Genomic DNA, 27,970 nt, shown 5'->3' on the forward strand with positions numbered 1-27,970 from the left:
TGTGGGGGTGCTGTTCCCATGCCCGTGCCCCGTTCCTCGTTCCCGTTCCCCATCCATGCCCGTTCCCGTTCCTCGTTCCCGTTCCCCATCCATTCCCGTTCCTCGTTCCCGTTCCCCATCCATTCCCATTCCCCATGCCCGTTCCCCATCCATGCCCATTCCCGTTCCCCGTGCCCGTTCCCCATCCATGCCCGTTCCCGTTCCTCGTTCCCCTTCCCCATCCATGCCCATTCCCATTCCCCATGCCCGTTCCCCATCCATGCCCGTTCCCGTTCCTCGTTCCCGTTCCCCATCCATGCCCGTTCCCGTTCCTCGTTCCCGTTCCCCATCCATGCCCGTTCCCGTTCCTCGTTCCCCTTCCCCATCCATGCCCATTCCCATTCCCCATGCCCGTTCCCCATCCATGCCCGTTCCCGTTCCTCGTTCCCGTTCCCCATCCATGCCCATTCCCATTCCCCATGCCCGTTCCCCATCCATGCCCGTTCCCGTTCCTCGTTCCCGTTCCCCATCCATGCCCGTTCCCGTTCCTCGTTCCCGTTCCCCATCTATGCCCATTCCCATTCCCCATGCCCGTTCCCCATCCATGCCCGTCCCCGTTCCCCGTTCCCGTTCCCAATCCATGCCCGTTCCCGTTCCTCGTTCCCGTTCCCCATCCATGCCCGTTCCCGTTCCTCGTTCCCGTTCCCCATCCATGCCCGTTCCCGTTCCCCCTGCCCGTTCCCCATCCATGCCCGTCCCCGTTCCCCTCACGCCGCGGTGTCCGTGCCCGCCCCCGCTCCCCGGGCAGCGCTCCGGGTCCCGCCGGGGTCCTCCCGCCGCCCGGGGGCGCTGCTGCCGCGGCCGCGCCGCTCCGGCCGCGTTCCGCTTCCCGCGGCGCCGCTCCCGGTTCCGGCCGCCCGAGGATGGAGGCGCGCGTGGCGCAGTCCGCGGCGAGGCTGGCGCGGCAGGTGCGGGGCCGGGCGGGGCGGGACAGCCGGGCCGGGCCGGGCCGGGCCGGGACAGCCGGGCACGGGCCGGGCCGGGGCGGGACAGCCGGGCACGGGCCGGGCGGGGCGGGACAGCCGGGCCGGGCCGGGCGGGCCGGGACAGCCGGGCACGGGCCGGGCGGGGCGGGACAGCCGGGCACGGGCCGGGCCGGGCGGGACAGCCCCGACCGGCACAGCCGCGGGGCTCCGCGGGGCGCAGGTGGCGGGCGAGCCCCGGGGGTCTGGGAAGGGAAGGCGGAGAGCGGGCAGGGCTGAGGCGCTCCCGGGCTGCTCCCGGCTCTGCCGGGGCTGAGGGCAGCGCTGCCCCGTCTCACAGCCTGGGCGGATCGCGGGAGTGTTCCGAAGAAGCTTCCCAGAGCAGTGGCCCCGCACGGCCCGGTGCCCGGCCCGGTGCCTGTCCCGGTACCCGGCCCGGTGCCTGTCCCGGTGCCTGTCCCGGTGCCTATCCCGGTGCCCATCCCGGTGCCCATCCCGGTGCCCGGCCCGGTGCCTGTCCCGGTGCCTGTCCCGGTGCCTGTCCCGGTGCCCGTCCCGGTGCCCGGCCCGGTGCCTGTCCCGGTGCCTGTCCCGGTGCCCGGCCCGGTGCCCGTCCCGGTGCCTGTCCCGGTGCCTGTCCCGCTACCTGTCCCGGTGCCTGTCCCGGTGCCTGTCCCGGTGCCTGTCCCGGTGCCCGGCCCGGTGCCTATCCCGGTGCCTGTCCCGCTACCTGTCCCGGTGCCTGTCCCGGTGCCTGTCCCGGTACCTGTCTCGGTACCTGTCTCGGTACCTGTCCCGGTGCCTATCCCGGTGCCTGTCCCGGTGCCCGGCCCGGTGCCGTGCTGTGGCTGCTCTGGCCGGGCAGCCAGGGCGGGATGCGCCTCCTGCGCTGTTCTCCTCGAACAGCTTTGCTGCAGCACAAGGTGCTTAGCTTGGGAAAAGACAGTGGCAACCCTCTGCCTTTTCAGTGGGGATAGTGATGGGAAATAGAGCTGCCAGGGCTGTCCTAAGGCTTTGACTCCTCCAGGGTCACTGCTCATACTTTGCCCATTGCCTCAGGAGCAGCAGCTGTCAGCTTCTGGACCTTGGCCTTTGGGTTTTTGCCTGCCATACTTGTGTGCTTTTGAGCAATTTTTGGGTGTGTTTCCTGCTCACAACTTAAATACATGACATGCACTGAGATAATAAAGCTGGCGGTTGAATCTCTGCAACTCCTTCTTGCCTTTGAGTTTTCCTTTCTCCTTTGTTGCTGCTGGGAGAGGAAGGACATCTCAGGTATTCTGGCAAGGTGTCTCTCCTTTTGCTGTCACTGCTGTTTGGTCTGTAGGCCATAAGCAGGTTCCAGGCACTGGAAGCAGAGCAGGAGTGTTCAGCTCCAGCTCCAGGAGGCTGCAGGAGGCCATGCAGAATTACTGAGCCTCACTCTGCCTGTCACTCCCAGCCACATGCTCCCTGTTTCCAGCTGCAGCATGCCCTGGAGCCTATGGGGATCCAGCCTGCAGGAAAATAACCCAACAAAGAGCAAGCAGTGTGTGCTCAGCAGGGCTTGGCAGAGTAGCAGTAGAGATAAAACTGAGCAGGAGGCAAAGAGGGGAAGGAAGAGGGGTGCTCTTCTCTCTTTGCCGTGCTCTCTCAGGTAATTTTCTCTCCTGTGTGATTTTTTTCTTTTGATGGAGAAAAGCTCTGTCATATTAAAACCCAGACACAGAAGCCTGTGCAAGTTTCATGTTACCCACCTGCTCAAGTAGAGTTCTTGGAAGACAGTCTTACGTGCTAAGGGAGAATGTAAAGATGATTTTGGTCCTTCGAAAAAGCTGTAGTTTTTTTGTATTCACAGGTGAGGGGAAGATTTCTAGTACTCAGCTGAGCAGAGTCCTTGGAGATGTCAGCATGCCCTCATGTAATTCCCACAGCTCCTCATGAGGTGGTCATCAGGTATGACCCTTTACTGACAAGTTGTGCTAGACAGTGCAGGTAGAATAAACCAGGAGGTGGCACTTGTGACCTGAAACAGCAGCTTTTTCCTTCCTTTTCTCAGTTTCACATTTTTTCTATCAGAGGTGTATTGCCAGTGTCTCCCTTCCTCACTTGGATGGTACCATGAGAGGAATTGTTACAAGTCTTATCTGTAGTTTTGTAGAGTAGTTTGTTTTTTAGGAAGAATGTAGCATTCATAATGTCATTTCAATAACATCTAGCATTCACAAATGTTTGCTAGATTACCACAGGGTCCTGTGGTAACAGGCATTTCTGATGTAAATATCTGAGGACCTTTTTTCCAGGCGAGCTCAGCAACATGGTTATGAATGTGGGGGTCACAGACTGATAGCATACCTCAGGTTGGAAGGGACCATCAAGTACATGGATCATCAAGTTCACCTCCCCACTCCTCACAGGACTACCTAAAACTAAACCATATTGTTAAGAGCATATTGCAGATGCTCCTTGAACCCTGACAGGGTTCATTCCTTGAACCCATTGCCAGTTTGGAGATGAAAGCTCCTGTCCCAGCCCAGCTGGGATCTCAGCCCCATCAGTTCTGGAACCCAGTGTAAGCTTTGCTGAGTTCAGGCTTTTCTGCTGGGTCCTTTTGAATGAAAACTTCATTTCATCATCTGTATAAGCTGTTGATGAGCACAATAAAAGAGAGACTGAAATGGTAGCAGCAGCACTGGGGTAGGCAGCTGAGCCACCATGGTGAAACTTTTTGTTCTCAGTTCACACTCGAGTAACAACATAAGGACTTCTGCTGGAAATTTCTGAAGAAGAGGAGCACTAAACAGGAGACAAATGTGGCAGTCTGGGGTGGCAGGCTGGGCTTGGTCACATCTGAAATGGGGCCATCCCAAATCCCTCCAGGTGCCAGGGCTGTGAATTTGCTGTTTTGATACTTGCTGAATTGTGGCAGTGTTTTAGAGGTTTTTATCTTCTGGCCAAATCCAAGTGATTAGTCACCCTGTAAAAGAGCTCTTTGGGCCAGTTGTCTGCCCAGGGGTCAGTGATTCCTGGGCACTATGGTTCTGGCTTCTGACCATGCACATGGATAAACTTCTCTCCTTGTCCTCACTCGTAGTGTAACAGTATGGAAAGAAGCTCCAGTAGGTTACTGGTCATCTCACCTGTGAGTCTTCCCTTGGGAAGGTGTTTGTGATTATGTAGGAAAAGCCAGCTCAGATTCCTGTTCAGTAAAGCTTGTCACTGGTACTGAAATATCCCAGTTATAGCTTGGGGGAATCTTTTAATGCAGGAGGAATACTTGTGAGCTGTTTGTTGTCTTGGACATGCAGGGATTTTAGTTTCAAAAGCAGAATGTGTTTTTCTAGTTCTGGAGAATGTTTGCCTTCGATGCAGAACTCTCCTTGGGGTCTTGGAGGCCTGTCCTGAAGCTGGTGACTTCACTAGAGGGAAGATAATACAGTGTGGACACAGAATTTACAGATTATATGGTATTAGGGTTGAAGATCTCTTTGCACTTATGTTTAACATGCTAGGCTTGGGGGGATGAGTTATGTATGTCACTGCTCTGGTGTTTATAGCAATAATTGCACTGAAACTTACAGTGGCACAGCTGTGAAAATACAGTGAAATCTCTTGTGCTATTTTTTAACTTGAAGCACAGAATATTTTACAAATGGGTCTGTAAATTATGTGAAATGCTACCAAATCAGGCCAGGAAGAAAAGTTGAAAATAAACAAATCTATTTGCTGTTGCTTATGGGGGTAGGCTTGTGTATGTATGTAAATGAGAGAAAAACTGATTTTGGGACACCCGCCTTGGGTTTTGAAAAGAAAAGCTGAAATTGGACTATTTGAAGTGAGTTGCTTATAAGGTACAGCTGTGCTGTTCAGTGATTTTAGTTGTGTAAATGCCAAACCAGAGGATTTGATAAAGGTTTGGGCTATTTCCTCAAAGTCCCTTTTCTTCACATCCAACCTGCAGGAAGCAGCATTGTGTTTGCCTCTGTAGCAGAGGAGACCTTGAGGTTCTAACAGAAGAGTGCTACAAACTGAGGCACAACTGAAGAATGACCTCAAAAGTACTGATTTTCAGCTTGGCCCACAAATAGGCCAATCTTAAGATTTCTTTGCCTCAGCCTAGGTTTTTGGGCATGTGCAGTTAGTTACAGCAGCATTCCTGGGAGCTGCTGCTCAGGTGGACATACAAGACCAAGAGATTCAATGGCCCAGTTTTTTCCCTAATTAAATAGTCTGATTGTTTGAAGAGCAGCAGAGTAAATGAGCCCTTTTTGATAAGGTTTGGTGGTCTACAATAATAGCCTGAGCTGCATCCTGCTGTGGAAGGGCTGGCAGGGGAGAGCCTGGACGAGGGAGCCAGGGGGGTGATGAGCCAGGGTGGGCAGTGCTCACTGCTCCCTCCAGAGCAGCACCAAGTCCCTCAGACCCTCAGTAGCCTCCAGGATTCTGTGTCAGAGCCAGCTTTGTGGCTCAGGGCACAAAGCCTATTATGGGGAGGACAAGAGATAGACAACAGAGATAAAACTTCAGCTATTTGGTTTCTTTAGGGTGTAGGGTGAGGAAAATTCCTGCTCCTTGAAGAATCTTTGAACCACTTTGCTGCTGACAAATTTATCTGAGTTGGGGCTGTGAAGTCTGGTGGGACACAGGGAAGTGTGTTTGGAACATAGAGGCCCTCCTGAAATTGCCAATGCTCCTGAATGCCTTGTGTTATTTTTAAGGGAGAAGACATACATTTCCTTCCTGGACAGGGCAGGAAAGGTTGTGTGGCCAGGTGGAAGTGAGTGCACCCTGCCGAAATGCCCCTGTGGAGCAGCACACTACTTCTGGCATTCCTGTCTCTAGGTGGGGTTTGAGCTTGCTGGGATTGTGTAGTAGTCATGGTTTCCTCTGAAGCTGTGGCTTCTGAGATGATGAAACAGGCTAAAGGAAGCTTAAGGAAATTTTGAGTCAAAACATTTGATATCTTTGTTTAAAAAGCTGGAGAAAGTGCTTATTGGAGAATACCTCATTAGCATGTCCTGTTGTCTTTCTTGTACTTCTGTCTTGATATTAGTGAGACTATTTTCTCACTGCCTTTTTTAAAGAGTGTTTCAGAATCCTTGTTTTTCACACAAGTAGAAACAATCTTCAAGTATTAATTGTTTGGAATTATTCAGCCTACATGTCACTGTTCTGTTACCTTTACACGGTGCCTGAGATCTTGCAGCTCCTCACCTCCTGTCCCCTCTCCAGGAATTACTGTGTGACAGCTCAATTTTCTTTTCAGGAAAACGAGATCAAGTTGTTAACTGCAGAAATTGAGCGTCTGAAGAACTTTGGGTGCTTGGGAGTCTCCCCGAGTTTGGAAGGGCTGCGAGACGAAAACGCAAAACTCAAGTATCGGTTAAACTTCCTTAAGAAGGTAAGGAGATAAAATATCATTGCTGTATCTTGTGGTTTTTGTTGTCATTAGGACAAGCTAAATAAATAGTGTGAGTTTGTTACAGTTCTGATGTGTGACAGCATGCTTGCTCTGCATTCTGACACCTTAATTGGTGGCACATCAGATATTTCTTGGTTCCTTAAACAGAAACCTGTTTTATGGAAGGTGTCAGTAGGTCAGTGAGCCCACATGGTCATGTCTGGGGCAGTTTTCAGCCAGGTGGCCCAGCTGAGGTGTGTCCCAGGCTCACCAGCACAGGTGTGAGAAGTAATGCAGCCCTGCAGTCAGGGGAAGGTTTGTGCTGGGAGGTTCTGCAGGAGGATCATGTGATTTTAATGTTGTATGCATTGCTCCTGTGCCTGGAGGTGTCAGCCAGATCTGTCAGCTGTGCTTTGCGAGGCAGCCAAGGAGACAAGTGGGATGTAACAGCTCCTCAGATGTTGTGAATTAAGCCTTCTGGATTTTGGTTTTCTTTTTTTAGAGCCTTCAAGAGGAAAGAAGCAAATCAACCAAAAGCATGATTAATATCAACAGCTGTCTCCAGGAGATCTTTGGAGCTGCCATTCAGGCTGCCTACCCAGACTTAGAAAACCCTCCTCTGGTGGTGACACCAAGTCAGCAGCCCAAATTTGGGGACTACCAGTGTAACAGTGCCATGGGCATATCACAGGTAAATGATATAAACAGTCTCAAGAAAGAAGCAAAAATGGGGATGTTGTCTGTTGGAAGCCAAGGGATAGACAGCACAGTGAGAGTTGCAGTATGGAACTTTTTCTGGGCTTGCTGCAAGCATCTGGGCTGAGAATTGAGTGAGTATGGAATGGCATTTTAAGGGAAGCATTGGCCTTTACAGAGCTGGCCTTTAAACCTCTGTTCAGGTGCCTGGTATGAGAGAGTTAATGTCTGTGGCACAGAAAAACTGCTCGGTTCATGGGATCTAAATTAAATCAGGATTTAAGTGCTGCATCGATTTACTAATGATGTGCAATTAACTACCAATTAGTGAGTTGTATATTTGGAACTGAAAACAGCAAACAATAAATCACAATTCTGGGGAATTGCAAAATGTTGAGAAACACCTGCATATCTCTAACTGCTCTTTAGTTACAGGAAAGTGTAATATCCCGACACATTTGTGTGCACATACCCCCTTCTCACATGGCAGGTGACAAAGGGGCATCTCCAGTTTTCCTTCTTGGCTCACACTTCCCATTGCTGTGGGTTCCTCCTTCTCTCAGACACACATGGCAGAGCAGAGGGGCCCTGGTGCTGCCCTGTGTGCTCTGTTGGGTTTGAATCCCTGTGTCTTACATCCCAAACTGCCCTCTCTGAGCTCCAGCCAGAAGGCACTGAGCATTGTCAGGCCTGGGTGTGCTCAGGAAGCTCCTTCTCAGAGCCCAGCCAGGTGTGGATTGCTGCTCAGGCACTGCCCTTCATACTCCTTTGGCTCAGTCCTTTGTTTAACATCTCTTGTAAGTTCCCTGGGTACAGGGAGTTTGACCAAAGAGGACACAAATAGAATCAGAGACACTTCAGCAGTTGCTCAGCCTTCTCAGTGGGCTGGGACTGTGCTGAAGTAAACCCAGGAGGTGTGGGAGAAGGAAGGTAGTGTGTTCTAGCTTAGGTGCTGAAGTGCCCTAACTTTCAGTGATGCCTGTGGGTGACTAAGTAGACACTTTGTAATTACAGATCTTTTATTTGGCAATCTGAACAGAAACAACTCCTTTTTTTACACCTTCTATTGTCAGCTCACCCTTATTAACCCATTAGAGTGGCAGTTTTGATGCTGAACTTGCACTGCCACTCGTGGAGCTCTGCTGTGCCAGGTTGTCCCCGTGCAGTGAGCGTGCCTGGGGCAGCAGGGGTACGATACGTGCCAGGCAGCAGGCTCTGGGCTGCAGTGCCAGGCAGAACTGCCCTCCCAGGGCCCGTGTGTCCCCTCGGTCTCATTAGCATCCTGTCACTGTGCTGCTGCCCGGGGTGACTGCGCTGACAGGGATTCAGGGCGCTGCCACTCCTCTGACCGCCGCGTTACCCCAATTAAGTCGCGGCTGGGATTCTCGAGCAGGCCAGGCTTCCCAGCACCGACGTGGTTCACACAGCAGTGTCTGAACAGTCCCCTTCTGCCAGGGTTTGGAGTTCCAGCTTGTCAGCTGTGGTGCTGAAAAGGGTTCCTAGTGCTGGGCTTGGCTGTGGGGTTTGTTCCCTGGGCAGGCAGGCTGTGCACTGGCTGGAGTTCGGCTGTGCTCACACATGCAGTGTGTCAGCATGGCAGAGCCAGGGGATGAGAGCAGCTTGGGGACTTTCTGTCAGCCTGTTTTAGGAGCTTGGCTGTGGTGCAGGCCTTCCCAGGGTGTCCCCTGGGCAGAGCTGGAACACGGGTAGGGTCACTGGGACTGCCAGCAGAGTGGGAAGTGCCCTGACTGGGGCAGCACTGGTACGTGCCAGGCAGCAGCCTCTCCCTGCAGGCTCACTGATGTGGAAAGGACCCTCACAAATGCCTGTTGTTTTCCTGGGAGCTCATTAGCATATTAATGCTTGGGATTTCAGCCAGGAGCTCCAACAGGAGTGTGGTGACCATTTCTGGAATGGTTCACATAACATGCCTGTAATCTGGTGAAACGTGCCCATAATCTGGGTTTGCATTTATTTTTTCCTGTAGTTTACACTTTGGGTAACACTAAAGCTACTGAGGTTTGCTTTTCTTTTGCCCTTTTTAAGCCTTTACTGTCATGTAAAAATCCTGTGTATGACAGGTTAACCAGAAAACTGAAACTTTAGTAGAAATACATTTTAGAGCAGACAGTAAATTAGCAAATAAAAGCAGCAAATAAAAGCAGTGAATGTAAATTCTGAGTTGACAAAAAGATATATCATCTCTGTGGCCTCAGTGGACTTGTTTTCAAACACATCACAATAATACTGGAAAATCATATGCTCAGAAACAAATACTTGTGGTAATTTTATACAAATGTGAATGTAGTGTTTTGCAAGGGATGGGTTGGGCTAGCTAACAGAATCCTCCTAAAGGGTGTTTTTGTAAGATTTGCATAAAGCTGTGTGAGGAGATGGTTTGGGAATGGACAGGGAAGTTGTGTAGTTGGACTAGGTGATCTTCAAAGTTCTGTTCCAACTCAAACCACTCTGATACTATCATTGTATGTAAACTTGTGTCCTGTTCTTTGAGTTCCTCACAGTGGGCTGCTCATGTCTCCAAGGAAAAGGAGAGCTACTTTAACAGCAGTTTTTCTGATGCTCTTTGAAGAAAATTGAGTACTGTTGGGATTATCTTTGTTTCCTTGGGTTGTTGGATTTTATTTATTTATTCACTTATTAATCTATTCACTTATTTATTTATTAAGTTTGAGACTAAGACAGGACTGAAGGCAGTTTGCTTTGGTTGTGTTTAATCATAAATAAACAGACCTGCTCTGAAACCACACTCAGCATCTGCTGGAGGCACAGTTCAGAGCTTCAAATGTGAATGCTGGCAGAGCTGAGGACACCCACGAGACTGATCAACAGGATTGTGAAGCACTGAAGGACTGTGCCAGCTATGTTGATTTTTAAAGGGTTTGTCTGTTTTACTAGCTTAGAAAAATACAAATTTGCCAAACCGCTTAGCAGGTTTTGAAAAATAGTCTGTGAGATTTTCTTCTGACATAGAGACTCCTCTGAGCAGAAGGAGGTGAACGTGTTGGGTCCAGTCAGGCTTGTACTGGGGAGAACTGATCTAATCTGTAAAATTTGCTAGAGGTGTTTCTCTTTGTGTGTATCTCTGCATTATGAAGCTGAAGGACCATGAGGATGTTTCAGTGCTTCAGTACCTGTGCTCTCTGTTTTGCCCTCTGGAATGCTTCAGAGGACTGAATTTTACCTGATCTTTGTTGTGTTCCAGATACTGCTCAAAACCAGGGAACAGAAGGTTAGCCCACGAGAAATCGCGGAGAAAATAGTAAAAAGTATTCCTGCCAATGAGTGCATTGAGAAGGTCGAAATTGCTGGTCCTGGTAAGATAGTTCCATTTTACACACTTTGTATATCTCAAAGCAAAAGGGGCACTTATATTTTGAGAGAGAAGCTGAGTTGAGTTCTACTGTTTTATGTTTTAAAACTGCAGTTTCATAGTGAATTAGCTTCTTCTGTCTTGGTGAGCTTTGTAGCACTCAGACTGTCCAGCAGCAGAAAATCTACTTCTGTATTAGAATTGGCAGGTATGATCATGAGCCCTTTAATTAGCAATTTTTCCACTGATCCTTAAGGGAGCAGCTTTTCCTCTTTCAATATTGGTGATGGGGATCAAGCCACAGTCATGAAATCACAGCAAAAATGGACAGCCCTTCTCGCTGTTGCTTGCATGGTGAGGAGACCTTGTCCTCTCAAAACTGAGAAGCTGGAGTAGCATGGAGGTTATTAATTGCTGCATTTGTTTTGTCCCAGGGAAAAATACAAGGGCTCCTATTCCTTAGGGCTTCAGCATAAACACAAAAATCCCATGGCACAGCCCTTTTAGGGCTAGGGCTTGTTCATTGGCTCTGTGAAGCAGGAGAAGTAAGACAGACGTGTCTTACCATGAGCATAAATTATCCCAGATGAAACTATATGTTTTAGGATATTAATTTTTTAAAATTATAAAGCAGGATTTGGTTTTGCATTCTGGAAACCAAATTATTTTTTTTTCTCACAAAAAATTGTTTCTATAAATTGATTGTTGAGTGACTGTATACAAAAAGGAGTTATGTCAATGGTGTAGCTTGCAGCATCTGACTCCTGCAGTAAAGGCTACAGTGATGTGAACAGACTCTTCTAAATCTGGGAACAGAAATTGCCTTCAAGTGACAACTTTGCTCCCCTGTGACAAAAAAAATATTTTGATAAGCTGACTTCATGTGCTCTTTTGCTTGCTGCATGAAAACAGAAATCCAGGGGGGAAGGGAACAAAAACTGCTCTGAGGCACTTCTGCAGCCGCAGCACTCACTGCTGTTTTTTTCCTGCAAAGGTTTTATCAATGTCCACTTGAGAAAGGATTTCGTATCGAAGCAGCTGAGCAGTTTATTGATCAATGGAGTTCAACCACCAGCTATTGGCAAAAGGAAAAAGGTACAGCAATAAGCACACAGCCATCTTGCTACAGGGGAGATGTTCTGGACAGTATCTTTGAAATTCCCCCCTGAAGGGATGTACTGAACAGATGTCCATGTCAGAGTATGTGGGATGTGGCATAGGAACCAGGGGCCATGGGGTAGGTCATTTGTTTTTGCTGTGGTCTCTGGTGGCTGAGGGACTCTGGCAGTCCCCCTGGGGGTGGGGGATGTGCCCAGGTCAGTCTGGGAGTGATCCCTGACCCTCAGCTGGGCTGCAGCAGCACTCGCTCTGATGTTCCTGCTGAGGGTCAGCAGGGGTGATTCTCGTTCCCACTCCTCCCCCTAACAAAACCCAGATCAAACACACGAGGTGTGGTAACAGCCTTTTATTCATGTGTTCCTTTGGTTCTGTGCCCAAGGTGGTGGTGGATTTTTCCTCCCCCAACATTGCAAAGGAGATGCACGTTGGGCACCTGCGCTCTACCATCATCGGGGAGAGCATGTGCCGGCTCTTCGAGTTCGTGGGCTATGATGTTCTGAGGTGAGGCTCAGTGGCTGGCTGTGGTGGGCTTGCTGGGCTGTTTGCACAGTCCTTGTCTCCCTGTTCTGCTCTGTATTGGCCTGAGTTTATAAGCACATAGCAAATAACCCTTTATGGGTAGTAGATTCTAAGCTGAACAAATGTAGCGAGGTTAGGAATCAAGGTGGGCAGCAGCTTCAGTGCAGTGAAACTGGGGAGCTTGCCTGGGCTGGGCTTCTGGTATTATATGTGTTTCTTTTAGAATATATATTTTAAAAATGTGTGTATCTTAAAGCATATGTTTAAGAGATTATTATTATTGTCCTCTTCAATTGCTCCAAGGTTGAACCATTTAGGAGATTGGGGCACCCAGTTTGGAATGCTCATTGCTCACCTCCAGGACAAATTTCCAGATTACTTAAGTGTTTCTCCTCCCATTGGGGATCTCCAAGCTTTTTACAAGGTATGTGTAGCAAAGCAGATTGAGAAGCTTTACAAATTGCAACGTAATTTTGGATAAATGAAAGAATTAAGTCACTGTTAGTAGATTACTGTGATAACCAGCCACGAGGTGATGAATTGTGACATCTGGTATTGAACTGTCTGTATGGGGCATGATCAAAGGCCTTTGTAAGCACACAGCCTTTCTGTCTTGAGATGGGCATACTTGGAGAGCCTGTTAGGAGTGGTGGTTTGTTTCAGGGGAGAAAGCAGTGCTTTTCCATGTGTTTCCCTGCAGGAATCCAAGCAGAGGTTTGACACAGAGGAGGAATTTAAGAAGAGAGCTTACCAATGTGTGGTGCTGCTGCAGAGCAAAAACCCCGATTTCATTAAAGCCTGGAATCTCATCTGTGACGTGTCACGCAGAGGTGACTTGGCCACATCTGGAATCATGTCTCAGCTGTAGAACAGTGTGGCTTTCCTCACTTTATGTCTGAGCACACCCTCTGTTTTCCCTTGAAAATCACTGCCACACTGCTAAGAGAAGCTGAAAGCAAAAAAGCAGTACAACCAAAGCACTGGGCTGTCTTAAGTGGAGACTTTCAGCTCAATCTTTTGTCTCCTGAGTCCTAGCCTGATGCCTTGACCAAGAAATGGATAATGCTTTTTCAACCCTGCTGTAGCCACTGCTAAACATGCCACTGGTTCCCACTGTGTGCCTTTAATGTAAGTATTATGTTCTGTTTCTCTCAAGAATTCCAGAAAATCTACAACTGTTTGGACATCACACTCATAGAGAGAGGGGAGTCCTTCTACCATGAGATGATGAAAGACATTGTGAAAGAATTTGAAGATAAAGGTGAGGCTTTTGGTCTCGGGTCAGAAGTTCTGCAGCTGTATGAGCATGGTAGCCTCAATCCTACTCAGCAGGGCTTAGGGCTGATGCTTTCAAGTTGCATCTTCCCCACATTTGCTTTTTTTCTCAGCCACGTTTCCCAGGGGGGTATTTTGTGGCTTTTCCTCATTCCAGAAAGCCTGATTCTTTCTTGCTGACATCAAAAGCAGTTTGTCTGTGACATTTGTAGGCAGTAGCACAGGGTACTACTGGAATTTATTATATTCTGAGTAAACAGTCAAGGAGTAATATATGACAGACTTTCCAGTCTTAGTGTTGTGACTGTATGGGAACTTTGAGAAATCTCTGTGAAGACAGTGGGATTTTTGGATCATGTTGTCTTTGAAACTGGCAAGAAGCCAAATGCAGCATAAGAAGACTCTGGTTTTATGTGTTCTTGTCTGGATTTTGCAGTTCCTGAGTCTCGCCATCTGAAGTATTCTGACGGTCTTACCTCAGAAAGACTCTGTGCAGAGTCCTCTGTAGAGTTTGTGTTGTCTTCAATGCTGTATTTTGTGATGGGGTTGTGGCTGTACAGGCAGATCTGGATGCAAGTGATGGGAGTTTTTAAATTAGGTCTTTCCTGATAAGGCCACATTTGTGCAGATCTGTTTAGTTCTGGAAGTGCTGTACAGAATGGGACTTGTGTTGACAAGGTAGTTCTCATGTAGGCCTTTTCATATTTTTGATTATGTGAGTGTGTGGCCTTTTCTTCTTGGTAGCATCAGGGAGGGGAGGTATTGCTGCTGGCCCAGAACCTCCCTGGTGTGATTCAACACAGAGGTTTTTCTTGCTTTGTCAGGATTTGTGCAGGTTGATGATGGCCGGAAGGTCGTGTTCGTCCCGGGTTTCCCTGTCCCACTGACCATCATGAAATCAGACGGAGGTTTCACGTATGACACGTCAGACCTGGCTGCTCTGAAGCACAGGCTGTGTGAAGAGAAGGGTGACATCCTTATCTACGTTGTTGACAGTGGCCAGGTGAGTTCAGCACCCTCTGCTGTAACTGTTGGTGCTGGTCAGCACAAAGTGTGTGAAGTGATGGATGCAGCAGTAACACAGGCAGAACACCACAGGGTCTTCAGCGTGATTGGTGTATTTACTCCTTATCTGAGCAGTGATGGGAATTTGCTAGTTGCTGCTTCTGTAGAGCTGGAAAACTCTTGGAAAGGTTGAATTTCTGAAAGCATAATTTGTCTGTGGAACTGGAAATACTTTAGGTCTTACTGTGAGAGCATCATTGTGACTAGGATAAAGCTATGAAGAAACTGCACCTGGAGGAGTGGATTGAGAACCAGTTGTTGGTGTTTTATTTTCTTGCAGTCTGTGCATCTCCAAACAGTATTTGCAGCTGGACAGATGATTGGCTGGTATGATCCCAAAGTCACCAGAGTGGCCCATGCTGCCTTTGGAGTGGTGCTGGGAGAAGACAAGTAAGTGTCTGGGTGTACTGCTCTCATTCGTTGACAAGTATTTATGTGGCACACCAAGAAAACCCCAAAAGAAAGGACTGGTTCCTGTGCTGTTACCTGTAACTGTCATTGTCCTTGATCCACACAGTCACACAGTCACTGCTGCTGTGGTCATGTTCCCTCTCAAGCTTGGCTCCTGCTGCCTGGTATTTGGCAAGGGGCACTTGGATTGGCTGCTGGAAGTTCATGTGGTACTGGGAGATGGCAGTGGTAAAGGCCATGATTTTCATCACTTTCTACCTCCTTCATGGTAGATGAAACAAAAGTTGGGAAAAGTCTGGTACTGGTATTGTGTGCAGCTTGATGTTTGGAACTGGACAGTTCTGACTGTTGAATCCTTCCTGGCCATTCCTGCTGCCCACGCTGCGGGTGCTGTCTTAGTTTTGGAGCTGTCCATGTGGTGGCAATTCCTTTAATACAAAAGGATTTGCCATGTGCTTTTTTCCTAAGCTTGCTGGGCACTAGGCAGAGGGTGGAAATGTTTTACCTTTTTGCAGGTGGTCATTTTGGCTGTGTGTTTTCAGGAAGAAGTTCAAAACTCGTTCAGGGGACACGGTGCGTCTCATAGACCTGCTGGAGGAAGGACTGAAACGAGCCATGGACAAGCTGAAAGACAAGGAACGGGACAAGGTAGTTGTGACAAATTGCTTGTCTTTCCTGAGAGCTTCCCAGATGTGTTCACAGACTTAGGGCCTCTGCATTTCTTAATGAGATTTCTGTCTGTCTTGCTGCCTGCAGAGAACTGGATAGTGTGGAACATGGAATGTGACAGAAGGACCAAACTCTGTCCAAGCACAGTGTGAGGCAGTGGAATTGGGAAGGGTAGTGTAGGGTGAAAGTGAAAAGTCCATTTTTAAACAGGAACATGAGGAAGCAAGGGAAAAAAAACAGGAGTCAGGCACAAAGTGCTTTGCCCTGCTGCCACTGTTCCAGCAGAGAGGGGTTTGTAAGTGTTTGGATTGACCAAAATGTTCCATAAGGGTAAGAGGACCAACATTTATTCTGTGTACATGAAGAAGCAGGAGCAGAGCACGTGGCAGGTTGTGGGGCACAGAGGTCCTGTGGGCTGTCAGAAGAGGGGGTCAGCCCTAACCTGGGCAGGGCTGTGGTGCCAGTGGATTGCAGAAGTGAGGGGTCGGTGTGGGATTGTCTGGTGCCCTGAAGCAGAGAGGTGTGTGTGAACTGAGCACCAGGTGGGTAAATCCTCTCAGCAGCCTGGGCTCTCCTCCTGAGCCCTGCTGAGGCCAGGGCTGTCACTGTGCTTCATTCTTCCTCTTGACTGTTGCCTGTTTGGAAATTGCACCAGGTCCTGACACCAGAAGAGCTGAAAGCTGCCCAGACGTCGGTGGCTTTTGGATGCATTAAATATGCAGATCTGTCCCACAACAGACTCAATGATTACGTGTTCTCCTTTGACAAGATGCTGGATGACCGAGGGAACACAGCTGCCTATCTGCTCTATGCCTTCACACGGATCAGGTGCGTGGGGTGCTGTGGCTGCAGGAGTTGGTGCTGGTGCTCTCTGCATCTGGGTCACAAAGGGACATGTGGGCAAAGGGGTGACAGTCACATCAGTGCTGTTGGGAGTGTTTGGTAAGAGAAGCCAGCTACACTGGTATGCATCACAGACAAGATTTCATTTGTCCCTGCACACTGTGTGTCCAGTGCCAACTGAAACGGCTCCTCTGTGTGACATACAGCCCAGGGAGGGAACTGTGGCAGCTCCTGGTAAGCAGAGGATTTAGGTGGTTGGAAAAGGATGCATCTGTGTTCCAGCAGCTGCTCAGCTCGCATATTGCCACACATCAGTTTTTCTGGCATGCTGAGCCTTGGTTTGCTTGGAAGTATCAGCTGTCATTGCTGATGCAGGTGCCCAGAGCCCATCCCTCCCTGTTCCTCTGCAGTGCCCTCCTGGATCAAGGGCTGACTGTCCTCTTTGGCCTGGTCACCCAGGACTGGGCAAGGGAGGCCACCAGCCCTGACCAGGCCAGACAGGTGACCAGGCTGGCCCTGGGCAGGCTGGGCAGTGGCACCCTCACAAGCAGATTCTGGTTTGTACCGTTCCAGGGCAATTGCTCGCCTGGCCAACATCGATGAGCAGATGCTGCAGAAGGCAGCCAGGGAGGAGGTGCTTGTCCTTGACCATGAGAAGGAGTGGAAATTGGGCAAGTGCATCCTGAGGTTTCCTGAGATACTGCAGAAGATCCTGGAGGACTTGTTATTGCACACACTCTGTGACTACCTGTATGAGCTGGCCACCACCTTCACTGAGTTCTACGACAGCTGCTACTGCGTTGAGAAGGACAGGCAGACTGGTGAGTGTTGGCCATGGGGTGCTGAGTGTGCCTGTGTCACATCCTGTGGTTACATCCATCTCCATTTCCCTGTCTTGGAAAGGCTGTTGTCACACTACTGTGTCCATGTGGGAGGATTGGCAGAGACTGGCAGAGCCTGTGTTATGACTGAGCAGGAAGGTTGAGTAGGGGTGGGAGCAGCCAGGCACCTGGAAACAGGGGAGGTGGTCACTCTGCCTGGCTTGGGGAGAGCAGGAAGGATTCCATGTGGAAGTCCAGAGCCTGGTTTTGGCTGGAGGGGCTTCCCCTGGGGAAGATACTGTTCTGAGCAGCTACTCCAGCTCCTCTGTCTGTGTTTTCCAGGCCAAATTGTGAAAGTGAACATGTGGAGGCTGCTGCTGTGCGAAGCCACTGCCACCGTCATGGCCAAAGGATTCGACATCCTGGGGATTAAGCCTGTGCAGAGGATGTAGCAGTTCCCTGTGGAATGACAATAAAGGGACTAAACAATTGGAGTTGTCTCTTGTCTCTTGGAGTGGGGTTGTGGTAAGGGGAAAAAAAAGCAAAGCGGGGAGGGAAAAGGAGAGAAAAGGAGTGTGGCTTCAGCAGCTGCAGAGACAGAGGCAGACAATGGCTGTGAGCACAGCTCAGAGCAGTTCTCAGTGCAGGAGCCAAAGCCATGAACTCAGAACACCCAGAGGTACCTCCAGGAAACCCTCCACCCACCCACACTCCCAGAACCAACAATACTGTGATCCATACTCCTTCCATCTACTTTACCTTAGGTGCCAGGTATGAGCAGGTCACCCAGCCTTTGATGTCATCTGTGATGGTGCGGGGAGGCAGGAAGCAGTTTTACCTGGAGGAGCAGGAAGCCCAGGGGAGGAGCAGATCAGTTAAACTACATTCCCTCTGAAGAAAACACAAGGGAAATGCCTTTCCCCTCAGCAGCAATGTTTTGAATCCCTACAGAGTTGCAAACCTCTTTGTGCAGTGCATATCAATCGTGGGCAACTACAAGGAGCCACAGCTCCTGCCTTTGCCTTTGGGTTTGCTGGAGGCTCTCCTAAAAATCTTCCAGAGTCCTAAAGCATTACAAAAATGCAGCTGTGGTACCACTGGACAAAAGGTGTTGCATTGATGCAGGTGCTCACCGACATATGCATGTGTATACATGTATGTACATATGTTTGTGTATATATATATGTATATATAAAGATAAGAGATCTGTATCAGATTCTTCCATGTCCAGAGCACTGGGGAAGGCTCAGCTCTCACAGCTGGTCAGTGTCCAGCACCTCATGTGGTGGGCAGCAGCTGGCACTTCAGCAGGTGCAGACCTGTGCAAATGCACTCTCCTGGTGACTGAGCACTGCCCACAAACCCAGCAGGCCTGGCGCTGGTGCCACAGTGACAGCAGGGTGACAGCCGTGTCACAGACCTGTGCTCCCTGTCCCCACTGCACCCACACCCGTGCCCTGGAGCTCTCCCTGCCCCTGGGGCCGGGGCACAGCCTGGCCAGCCAGGGCCCCTCCCGCCCTACCTGGGCTGGCAGTGCTGACGCCGAGTCCTGCTCAGCTTCAGTGGCAGAGGCAGCGTTGGCCGTGGTCCAGTGGTGGCCACAGTGACCAGTCCAGGTCCAGAGCAGCAGACCTGGGTGTTCCTCCAGGCACAGGCGTGGCAGGGGCTGCCACACTGAGCTGTGGCCTCCAGCAGAAGGGGGACAGCCCTCTCCAGGCAGTCCCCGAGTCTCAGCACCCAGTGCCTACCCTGGCAGGGAGGGGGTCACACCAGCAGGACCCAGCACCCCAGGGTGAGGGGCAGCCCCACAGCTCAGGGCTGGAGTCAGCAGTGGTCATAGCAGGGGTGTGTGGAGTGTCCATGGGTAGCTCAGCGTTCCATGGGGCTATTCCATGGGCCATGCAGCCAGAACAGGGCTGCCAGGGCAGACCAGAGGGTACAGGGCAGGAGTGGTGTCAGGGCACCCAAGGGACCTCAGAGCTGGGCAGAGGGGTTCAGCCCACTGCTGGGGAAACAGGGGCCCATGGTTGGGCTGGGGGTGAGAGGGGCACTTAGGAGCCCTGTCTGGGCTAGAGACTGATGCCATGATCAGACCCCTGGGAAGCTCAGCTGTCCTGGGTGGGGTGTCACTCAGAAGCCAGGCACTGGTTGAGGAATCAGTGCTGGGGGAGCCCTGGGGCAGGGCCATGTGTCAGAGCAGGGGAGCCATGGGGCAGCATCCCCTGCCTGGATGAGCAGGTGGAGCAGAGGATTAGAGGGTCTGAGCTGAGTGTGGTCAGCACCCCTGAGGGAAAGGAGCCAGGGGTCAAGTGGGACAACAGGGCTGGCAGGGCAGCTGCCCTGTCCCACACTGCTGGAGCTGAGCCAGAGGGGCAGCCAAGAGTAAGGATCATCAGACACATCCACGGCGATGAGGTCCGAGGTGCAGCCAGGAAGGTGAGGCAGCAAGGGAGGTCAGGATCAGGTCCAGGGACAGCAACCAGGGATAGCCACAGTCTAAGGAGCACTAGGCAAGTCCATAATGACGGGCAAAGGCCGCGGTCAAGCTGGGAAGTCAGTCTGTGGGCCAAGGTCCAGGTTCAGATTACTGGGGTCAATGGCCAGGCACAGGCATGGCTGTTGCTCTGGCCAGGCCCCAGCAATAAAACTTCAACCCACTCTCCAGCAGAGGTGGCCAGGGCCTCCCTGCCAGGGCACATGGCAGCCACTGCCCACAGGTGCTCTCTAAGCTGTCCCCAAGCCCATGGAGTGAAGCCCAAAGGGGGGAATGGAGGAGTGGTCTCAATGCTCGTTTTCTCCTGCAGCAGCAGGATTCCCATCTGTCACAGGCTCAGAGCTGTGGCTGGGCTGGCAGGGACATTGCCCAGCTGCTGCTCCAAGCCAGCCACCCCCACAGGATGCCCAGAGCTTTTGCTTGGTGACAGTGAGTGGCGTACCTGGAAGAGCCTGTTGCACTCCATTATCATGTGAGCCAAGCCCTGCGTTGCTGCCAGGTTCTCGTTCAGCTCCCTCTGGTCTGGCTTCCCCAAGCTGCACTTCCTCTGACTGGATCTAGGACAGGGGAAGGTGAGAGGAAGGCTGAGCGAGCAAAGTGCTGGGAACCACACAAAACACTCTGCACTGAAGGACCTGCACATGCCATGTAGGACTCATGCAATGTGACTATTGAAGGTCAATTCCCTCCCAGCACATCCCAAAGGTGTCCAGGGCACTACTGACCATTAGTAATGGACACCCAAGAAAGGAAAGTCAAGGAATTTATTCCCCAAACACATCATCATACACTTGGCTAAGAACAACGACCCACGCTTATTTTCGTATAATCTTCAGTATCAAGCTTCTTTGATACCTGCAAAGCCCATGTAGAACCTTTTAAATCTTTTGGCCCAAACCACACCCAACACATTTCAAAAACAGTCCCCTCTTTTAATTCATGCTAGTGGTATTACATCATTAGTCTTGGCTTCTGAAACTTTTATCTATGTACATTCCTGCCAAATGGCTTGAAAATTGGGTGGAAGATAACAGTCCTCAGTGCTGCTCCTCAGAGTCAGACCTGTCAGCTTGAACCCTTTGAAGTGGGAACCCTGCACCAAGGCATTAATGCACACTTACAGCAGAACTAAAGCTTCAAAGCATCCTGGCTTCTACACACTGACAACAAAGAGAAAACTCCATTGCTATCTTTGGTCCTAACATTTCAGAGCAGCGCTGATGTGAAGCAAAGAGGAACAAGTCCCAGAGTGTAGCTCCTAGGAGCTCAAACAGCACAGCAATCCAGCAGGACCTGCTGCCTCCATCCACCCGCAGTGGCCCCGTGGCTCCCTTGCCGTGTGCCAGCTCAGCACAGGCATGCCCGAGGCATTTTCTGATGTTTTGTGACATTCAAAAGAAAATCCTCAGTGTTTTCCTTCCCTTCCCCTGTGCTACCCAGAGCCTGAAAGATGCCAACAGCACATCTGACAGCCTCTGCTTTGGGACTAGTCCTCTCCTGTAGATCCCCAAGCGAGATGTTCAGCTCGCTACGCCTCAGGAGCACCATGCTTGCTGCACAGCCAGCTGTGCTCTCCTGTCCTGATCTGTCTGTCCACAGCCCAGGAGCACGAGCAGAGCAAACAGCCCTGCCTCAGGAGGCCAGATAAGGCATGAGTGCTCTCAGAGATTATTTGTCTACTTTGGCCCAAGGGCACCTTCCTCACTGCACGTACAAACAGGGGATGTTATGCAACCCAGATACTTTTACTTATTAAGATAAATTTACAGAATCCCCATGGCTCGATTTGGCAGGAATGATCCCCTTATCACCCAGCAGAACCAGTGCCAGTAGCTGCCTCAATCTGCCAGGTATCTGCAGGGCCTTAAGGCCACACCTGGGCTCAGGTGGCCAGTGCAGGAACACATTTCCAATGGCCAGTGCCCCTTTAATGCTAGCAGTGGCCACATGCTGGGCTCCTGGGCAAGCAGGGGAGTGCAGCAGTGGTGAGGGACCCACACAGACTGGTCAGGAGCACGGCAATGGGGCCTTACCACGGCTCTGCACTGGGCAGTGAGCGGCCACATCGCTCCACGCCCTGCAGGCAACTCCTGCTGCACCTGAGCTACCAGATTTAAGGTAAACCCCAAGGCACACAGAGTCTATTTCCCCCCCAAAATCACACTCTGAGCCTAGGCCAGCTACAGAAAGCATTGCTCCAGTAAGAGCACTGTGGACAGCAGCATCAAGGTGCCAATACCTGGATGAGGAGGAGGAACTGTCCCGCCTCAGGGTGTTGAGGTGAAACAAAGAAGGAGCCAGACAGACAGCGATGTTGGTTGGGGTCATCTGGTTTTCCTCAACAAAAGCCACCACATCTCGCAGGAAGAACAGGAGAATTTTCAAAGCTTCTCTGTTTTCCTTTGGGAGGAGGAGAATAGCAGCCTGGACAGCCTGAAACTGCTCGTCCTTTGGCACATCTAAAAACATAAACCACGACAAAAGCCACACGTGATTTGCAGAAGGAGCATCCATCAGCAGGGCCCCAAGCAGGGCTCTGAGCTTGAAGGTTCATCCATTTCCTTGTCCCAAGCTCACAGCAGACAAGGAAAGGCCATTATCCCATCAAACATGAAGCATTTCTCCTACTGTCTGTCAAGTGCACGTTCACACCCAGGGATGCTGCTGCCTGACTTGCAATTTATCTTGAGCACCATGCTAATGAACATACCCTGAACTGAGCTACAGTCCAAATAAAGCCCTGTCTCCCCATAAAATATTACTCTGCAGTGATACTTTGGAGCTGCTCTACTGTCTTTTCCTTTCAGCTTGAAGCGTGAAGTGAACAGATGCTCTCAGATAACTCAATTCAGAGACCAGTGTTTTGCCAACAGATTTTAATTCACACTAACCCCCACTGAGGCTGTCTGGCCAAACAGCTCTGGCAGGAGCGTGGGTCTGGTTCATCCTGCCACACATCCCCAGCACAAGGATTTCTCCCATTAACACCACTGCAAAGGGTAGAAGATCACTTCTCCTTCCCTTCAGGTAGAAGCACATACACAGAACACACAAAACACACTTCTTGGTGAAAGGAGCACAATTCTTATCTCGAAAAGAGTAATTGAATCTGTGCACTTGCTCCAGAAGATGGGTGAGTGGGGTGAATAGAATTTGGGCATTTGCTGTTTCTCTCCCAAAACAAGAGACAGGAGGTAGACAGTGGCCAGATTACAACAATTGGAGGAAAACAGTTATACATCCTTTGGACATGGGAATTGCTGACCTCCTTACGAAGGAGGATTTCTGAATGCAAGTAGAAAACTCACTTCAAACAAATAAATTGTTTTCAGACAAAATTTTAAAACCCTGGCAGGTGATGAAATAAAACTCAACAGAACTTTCATGAACCTACACTGTACACAGAGGAGCAGCTGCTCATTGACCTAGGTCAATAAAAGCCACATGGGTTAGGCTGCAAAACCTAGTAAGTTTTTGCAAGTCCTCTCAGAAAGCTTACAATTTGTGTTTCAAAACCTTTTCTCAAAAGCAGAAGAAACTTGTCTGTCCCAACAATATTATCAGCCCTACTTCAAGCTTCTTCCCCAGTCCATCTGCTTTTTGAAAGTGAATTCCTTGAGGGCAAAGTACTGGGAATAGAACCTGTTTAAACTGTATTAAATGCAGTATTTCAGATTCGTGTTTCCTTGCTTTTTGGGTTGAGTCTCAAGGACAGTAGCAGTGTGAGCACAGGCAGAAAACTGCTGGCATTTCCCAGCTGTTTCACAGCAGCTGTTCTTAGGCACTTCAATAAAGAAATGTATCAATATGTCAGGTCTTCTCATTCAAGGAGCTATGCCATGACATGAACAAGGGGACCAGGTTATTTCTTAATTTTGCATAAGGAAATGACTGTTTAAAAGCACAGTTTAAGGGGGCTGCTGCAACATTTCATTACTTTCATCCCTCAGGGAAGAGAACTAGCTGCTTCCTAGGATGCAGACAGGAAGCTCCCAAATCCAGAGCCACAAGGAACTAATTTCAGAAATGTCCTGCCTGACTTGTCCCCTCTGACTACAGGGGGACTTGGCACTACTCCTGGTCTGCCCACTGCCTTGTACAGCTGAATATTAAGATATTCAAGGCACTGGAAAATGACAGCTTTTGGTACCTACATTGGTAGATGTGGAGGAAGGATTCACAGAGCCTGCTGGTAAATATAGGCTCAGGAAGGTCTCGGAAATATTGCTTGACCATATCTGCCACGTCAAATGCTGACTGTCCTTCATAACAGACATTGTTTGGGTTGGTTTCATTCATTTCTCTTAAAGACAGAATCCTGGATTTAACACCGGATTTTCGGAACAGGCCAACCTGTGGGTAAAAGAAATTATTAGAGACAAAGAGAGGAGTCATTAGGAATCAAATTTTTTACAAATAAGTGATCCTCCACCTTCCTTGTAACAGCAAATACCATATGGCAGTGAGACTGAGCACCAAAATACTTCTGTATCATTAGAAGCTGCATGGGCATTTCTCTGAGGCAAACTATGCCCGATGACCACAGAATCAGCTGTGACATACCAATTTTCATGTTTGTTTGGCTTTTATTTAATACAAAAGTACTAATTTTGCCTTTTAAAATCACTACCATTGACATATGCCCATTTTCTTGGGCAGGCTGTGTTTACACATGGCAACTCCTAAGTTTCAATGTGTGTCCACCAAACACAAACATACATCGAGTGCTGGCTTACACAAACTGACTGTGAGATCCACAAGGCTCCCTGGAACACCTGATACATCTGAAACACCTAATATTTCCACAGGCTGTCATTTGAGGGAAATTTTGATTTTCCTTTTAATATGATTGTCAGCTGAGGGAGATTTAAGAGTTTCCCATGAGCTTGACCCCACCAAAGCTTCTGGTGACAGTTTTATTCTGTGCCACTGATACAGCATTTACACTCTTTGTTTTATTTATATGAACTGAATGGATAGCATGGCCTCAAAATGAAAAACACTTGCATTGTCACTTCACAGGAGTGTCACTTTTGCACTTTGGCATCATATAACACATCTAGACAATGGCAAAGCAGAGGGAGAAAAGCCCTCTCTTTAACTAATATGTCTCATGTCACAAGGTCTTCATCTCTACAGCTATGCTATGGAAATACCATATACAGCACACACTTTTTCTGCCATCTCCACTCAGGGGATAAATACACAACTGAGCTCCAGAAAAAGTTGTAACAGCCACTGCTGAAATGTTTTCTCTCTGCTTAGTGGTGCATTTCAGCTGAAACAAGACTAATTTTCACGTTGGCTCTGGCACTAGCAGCAGCCACAGAACAGAGGGAACAATGACATTGTCTGGCAGCTTTGCCTCCTTGGGGAGCAGAGACACGACACCTCCCCAGGCAAAGGCAGCCTGACTGCCTGCACCAAGAGACATGACTGCAGAGGGTTCCAGTGAGGGAAGGCACAAAAACACAGCACAGGGCTAAAGGTATTCCCAGAGGGAATCAGCACTGCTATTTCCTCGCAGGCCACTGGCTCAGATCTACATCTTTCTGCCTATTCAGAGCCTTAGGGAGGGGAAAAGTCCTTCACAAAAGTATGAAAGAGAGTCTGCTTCCCTGGAGTAGATCTGTTCATGGCCCAGAGCTCCTCTGGGCTGCTTCCAGTTCATACCTGGTCAAGAAAGTGGCTCCTCAGATACTCCAGGGCTTGCAGGATGCCATTGGGCAGGGGGTGGCTTGTTCGCTGCACATTCAGAAGTAAAGGAACACCAAACACATTTTTGTCCTTGTAGTCTGAGGCTTTTGGCTTTTTAATGAACTTTGGTATGGTCCTGGAAACGAAAACCAGTAGATGCAGGTTACTAGGTGTCCAGCACATTGCACCTGCTGCTTTACACTCAGCAGAAAGGGCTGAGCTGCATCTTGTCACCACCCCAAATTCTGCCACATACCTGTACACACAGCAACAGGAGGGAGAGAAAATAGCAAAGGCAATTACAGGGATGACTTCCTCATTTCATTGCTGAAATTAACAAAGCATCCTCATAGGAAATACATTCTATCCCTTTATGGCACTGCAGTGTTTTTCATTCTTTCTGTATACCAGCTCCCTGTCACAAAATGTATGTTAGTCTGAATTTGTCACTGGTTTAGTTCAAACAGACACTCAGTGCTGAAGGGCTGGATTCCCACTCCAGCCACCTGTCACCTCAGGTTCTCCAGTCCCTGGGATGGTCTCCTGAAAAAGCCCTGCCATTAGGAAAATTTAAAAAGAAACGATGATGTGCCTTAAAATCACTAACAGCATGACCAGCAGTGAGGGGCCAAAGCACAGCCCACAGCAGAGGAAATCCTGGAGCCACGAAGCTGCTGGCAATTTAATAGGATGAAATTCTTCATCTTGAACATGTGCAATGGTAGGCAGACAAGGAAATTCACATGCTTACATCAACTCCTCACTTTCCAGCTCAGATTGTTTTAATACCAGACAACTTACCAGTTCCAGCCCTGCTTACTGGAAGGGGAATATCTGTCCATTAAAGCTGTGAGTTTCAACAATGCCAGCTTTTGTGTGCGGGCCAGCTGGGCAGCTGACTGGCCATCAGTCTGGAGGGAAAGGCTTTCCAGGCTCACGCTCTCTTCCACACACCAGTGCTGCTTCCCGTGCCTAAGGGACAAATATTGCTTAACCTTAGAACCATCTCCACCATCCCTGTTTTCTACCTGCATCTGTGAAGCACCCAAGACTCTAAATGACCTGCAGTTAGTTGCACTTAAACAAGGTACCTCCCATCCAGGAGGGCCTCTGGCAATACAAACTGAGTGCCCATGCAGATTATGTGTCCTGCTTTCAGCAGAGGTCAGATATTGGCACCTGTGGAGCAGCACCTGCCACCAGCAGCACAGACTCTGCTACCTAGGACAGACTTTAGAACACTTTGTTCTGGCAAAACAATTATATTTTGAGTGGACAGAAGCAAAGGCAAACCCAAGGATGGCTGACCTGTTGGTCTCTTTAGAGTCTGTGATGAATGTCAGGTCTGCAGAACCAATCTCCTTGCCCAGCCCACAGCTGCTCTCTCCCTCAGCCTCCCCTGCTGTCTTATCTTCTGAGCCCTCTGTTTCAAGGGAGCTTTCTTTAGGGGAGGCTGGATACGAAGAGGTCAAGTCACTGGCAAAGTCAGAATCCCCATCATCCGAGAGCTTCTCTGTCCACTGATCAACCAACTTTCTGAGACCGTGGACATCTGCTATGACGCTGTTCAGCTCTGAGAAAACGTCGTCGTCACCGACGTGTGCGGCCTCCAGGCCCTGCAGGAGGGTGCTGGGCATGTTGTCGTACACGCTCAGCCGGCTGTCCCTGCCCGGCTCGGGACTCCCGCGGCCTCTGGGATCCCTGGAGCCGCTTCTGCTCCGGCGCCTCCTGCGCCCGTGGAAGCTCCCAGTTCTCCAGTTGACAGAAGAGCTGTCTGCTGGAGACAGGGAGCTATCCGTAAGCACTGTGGGGAAAGTGCCAGGTTTATGGCCTTGTGGTATTTGAAACATCTGGTTCTTTTGTACCGTCGTGTCATTTTTTAGGTTTTGCTGGGATAGATCATGCCCCAGCAACAGCATGCTGGAGTCCACGTGCTCTGCATACGTCCCCCTTCGTTCAGAGGGGCTGCCTGGTTTTGTAACAGGGCTTGGAGTGCTCCCTGTGCTGCTGTTTCCAGACTGATTGCTGCTGTTGCAGCTCTGGGGAGAAAAAGAAGAATTGTTCTTTGTTCGGATGCCAGAGAGGTCAGAAATATTTACACAGTTCAGCATCTTCATCTTTTCTTCATTAAGTCCTTCCAGAAGAACAGGTTCACTTATTATGGGTTTGGCCTTTGACTGACCACTCCTTAAATTGCAGCTCCTTAAGTGCAGCTTCTCCATTTTCTTTAGAAGGCTCTTCCTCTTTTTAGATGGTGACTTATCCAAAAGCTTCTCCTCACTGGTGATATTTAAAAATTCACTTGGGGGAGGAGAACAACTAAAAGCAGAGTCCAGTGAGGGTACCTTAACTGAGGAACATCTTGAGGAGCTCGTGCTGGTTTCCACATCTTCAAAAGGTTTTTGGGAGTTAACAATGTCACTGTCAGCACTGCTGGTGCTGTGAATAGAGGACACATCGTGCTTCTCACCATGATCCAGAAAAACACTGTCCTCGTTGTGGGGGATCTTCAGTACTGGACTGCCTGGGGTGGGAGCAGCAGCACCTTCCTCTGCTGGGAAACCTGCCAGGCTCTTGATGCGAGACCACCGCTGGCTGCACCTCTCATAGGCCCATCTGTCACTTATTGCACAAGGTTCATCATCTTCAGAGTCGTCACTCTTAGGAGGAGAAAAAAATAAACAAAAC

The 27,970-nt window shown here is 49.7% G+C and overlaps 2 protein-coding genes across 4 annotated transcripts in view; one reads left to right on the plus strand and one right to left on the minus strand.

Moving 5' to 3' along the window:
* Positions 1-844: 844 nt before the first annotated feature.
* Positions 845-17,581, plus strand: RARS1 (arginyl-tRNA synthetase 1). 3 transcript variants are annotated; one of them, XM_031506003.2, is made up of 16 exons: positions 877-947; positions 2,800-2,897; positions 6,208-6,342; positions 6,845-7,033; positions 10,262-10,373; positions 11,364-11,464; positions 11,868-11,989; positions 12,311-12,431; positions 12,708-12,837; positions 13,164-13,268; positions 14,107-14,285; positions 14,628-14,737; positions 15,274-15,406; positions 16,083-16,255; positions 16,844-17,091; positions 17,434-17,581. In XM_031506003.2, exons 4-16 carry the CDS (start codon positions 6,881-6,883, stop codon positions 17,541-17,543), a joined length of 1,797 nt encoding a protein of 598 aa, XP_031361863.1. In that variant the 5' UTR covers positions 877-947; positions 2,800-2,897; positions 6,208-6,342; positions 6,845-6,880; the 3' UTR covers positions 17,544-17,581. The 3 variants fall into 3 exon arrangements, with proteins under 3 accessions (XP_021384296.1, XP_021384297.1, XP_031361863.1); XM_021528621.2 differs by lacking the exon at positions 2,800-2,897 and having other exon boundaries at positions 845-947; XM_021528622.2 differs by lacking the exon at positions 2,800-2,897 and having other exon boundaries at positions 845-947; positions 15,301-15,406.
* A 265-nt stretch (positions 17,582-17,846) lies between these two features.
* Positions 17,847-27,970, minus strand: part of LOC110469665 (rho GTPase-activating protein 7) — a 47,907-nt gene continuing 37,783 nt past the window's right edge. The window contains exons 5-11 of the mRNA XM_031506002.2: positions 26,591-27,942; positions 26,084-26,254; positions 25,259-25,418; positions 23,740-23,938; positions 21,825-22,044; positions 20,028-20,142; positions 17,847-17,929 (exon numbers count right to left, since the gene is read on the minus strand). Coding sequence (XP_031361862.2) covers positions 17,891-17,929; positions 20,028-20,142; positions 21,825-22,044; positions 23,740-23,938; positions 25,259-25,418; positions 26,084-26,254; positions 26,591-27,942 — 2,256 coding nt within the window. The 3' untranslated portion in view covers positions 17,847-17,890. The remainder of the gene's footprint in view (positions 17,930-20,027; positions 20,143-21,824; positions 22,045-23,739; positions 23,939-25,258; positions 25,419-26,083; positions 26,255-26,590; positions 27,943-27,970) is intronic.

This window comes from Lonchura striata, chromosome 15 (genome assembly GCF_046129695.1).
Source record: "Lonchura striata isolate bLonStr1 chromosome 15, bLonStr1.mat, whole genome shotgun sequence".
Taxonomy (NCBI): Eukaryota; Metazoa; Chordata; class Aves; order Passeriformes; family Estrildidae; genus Lonchura; species Lonchura striata.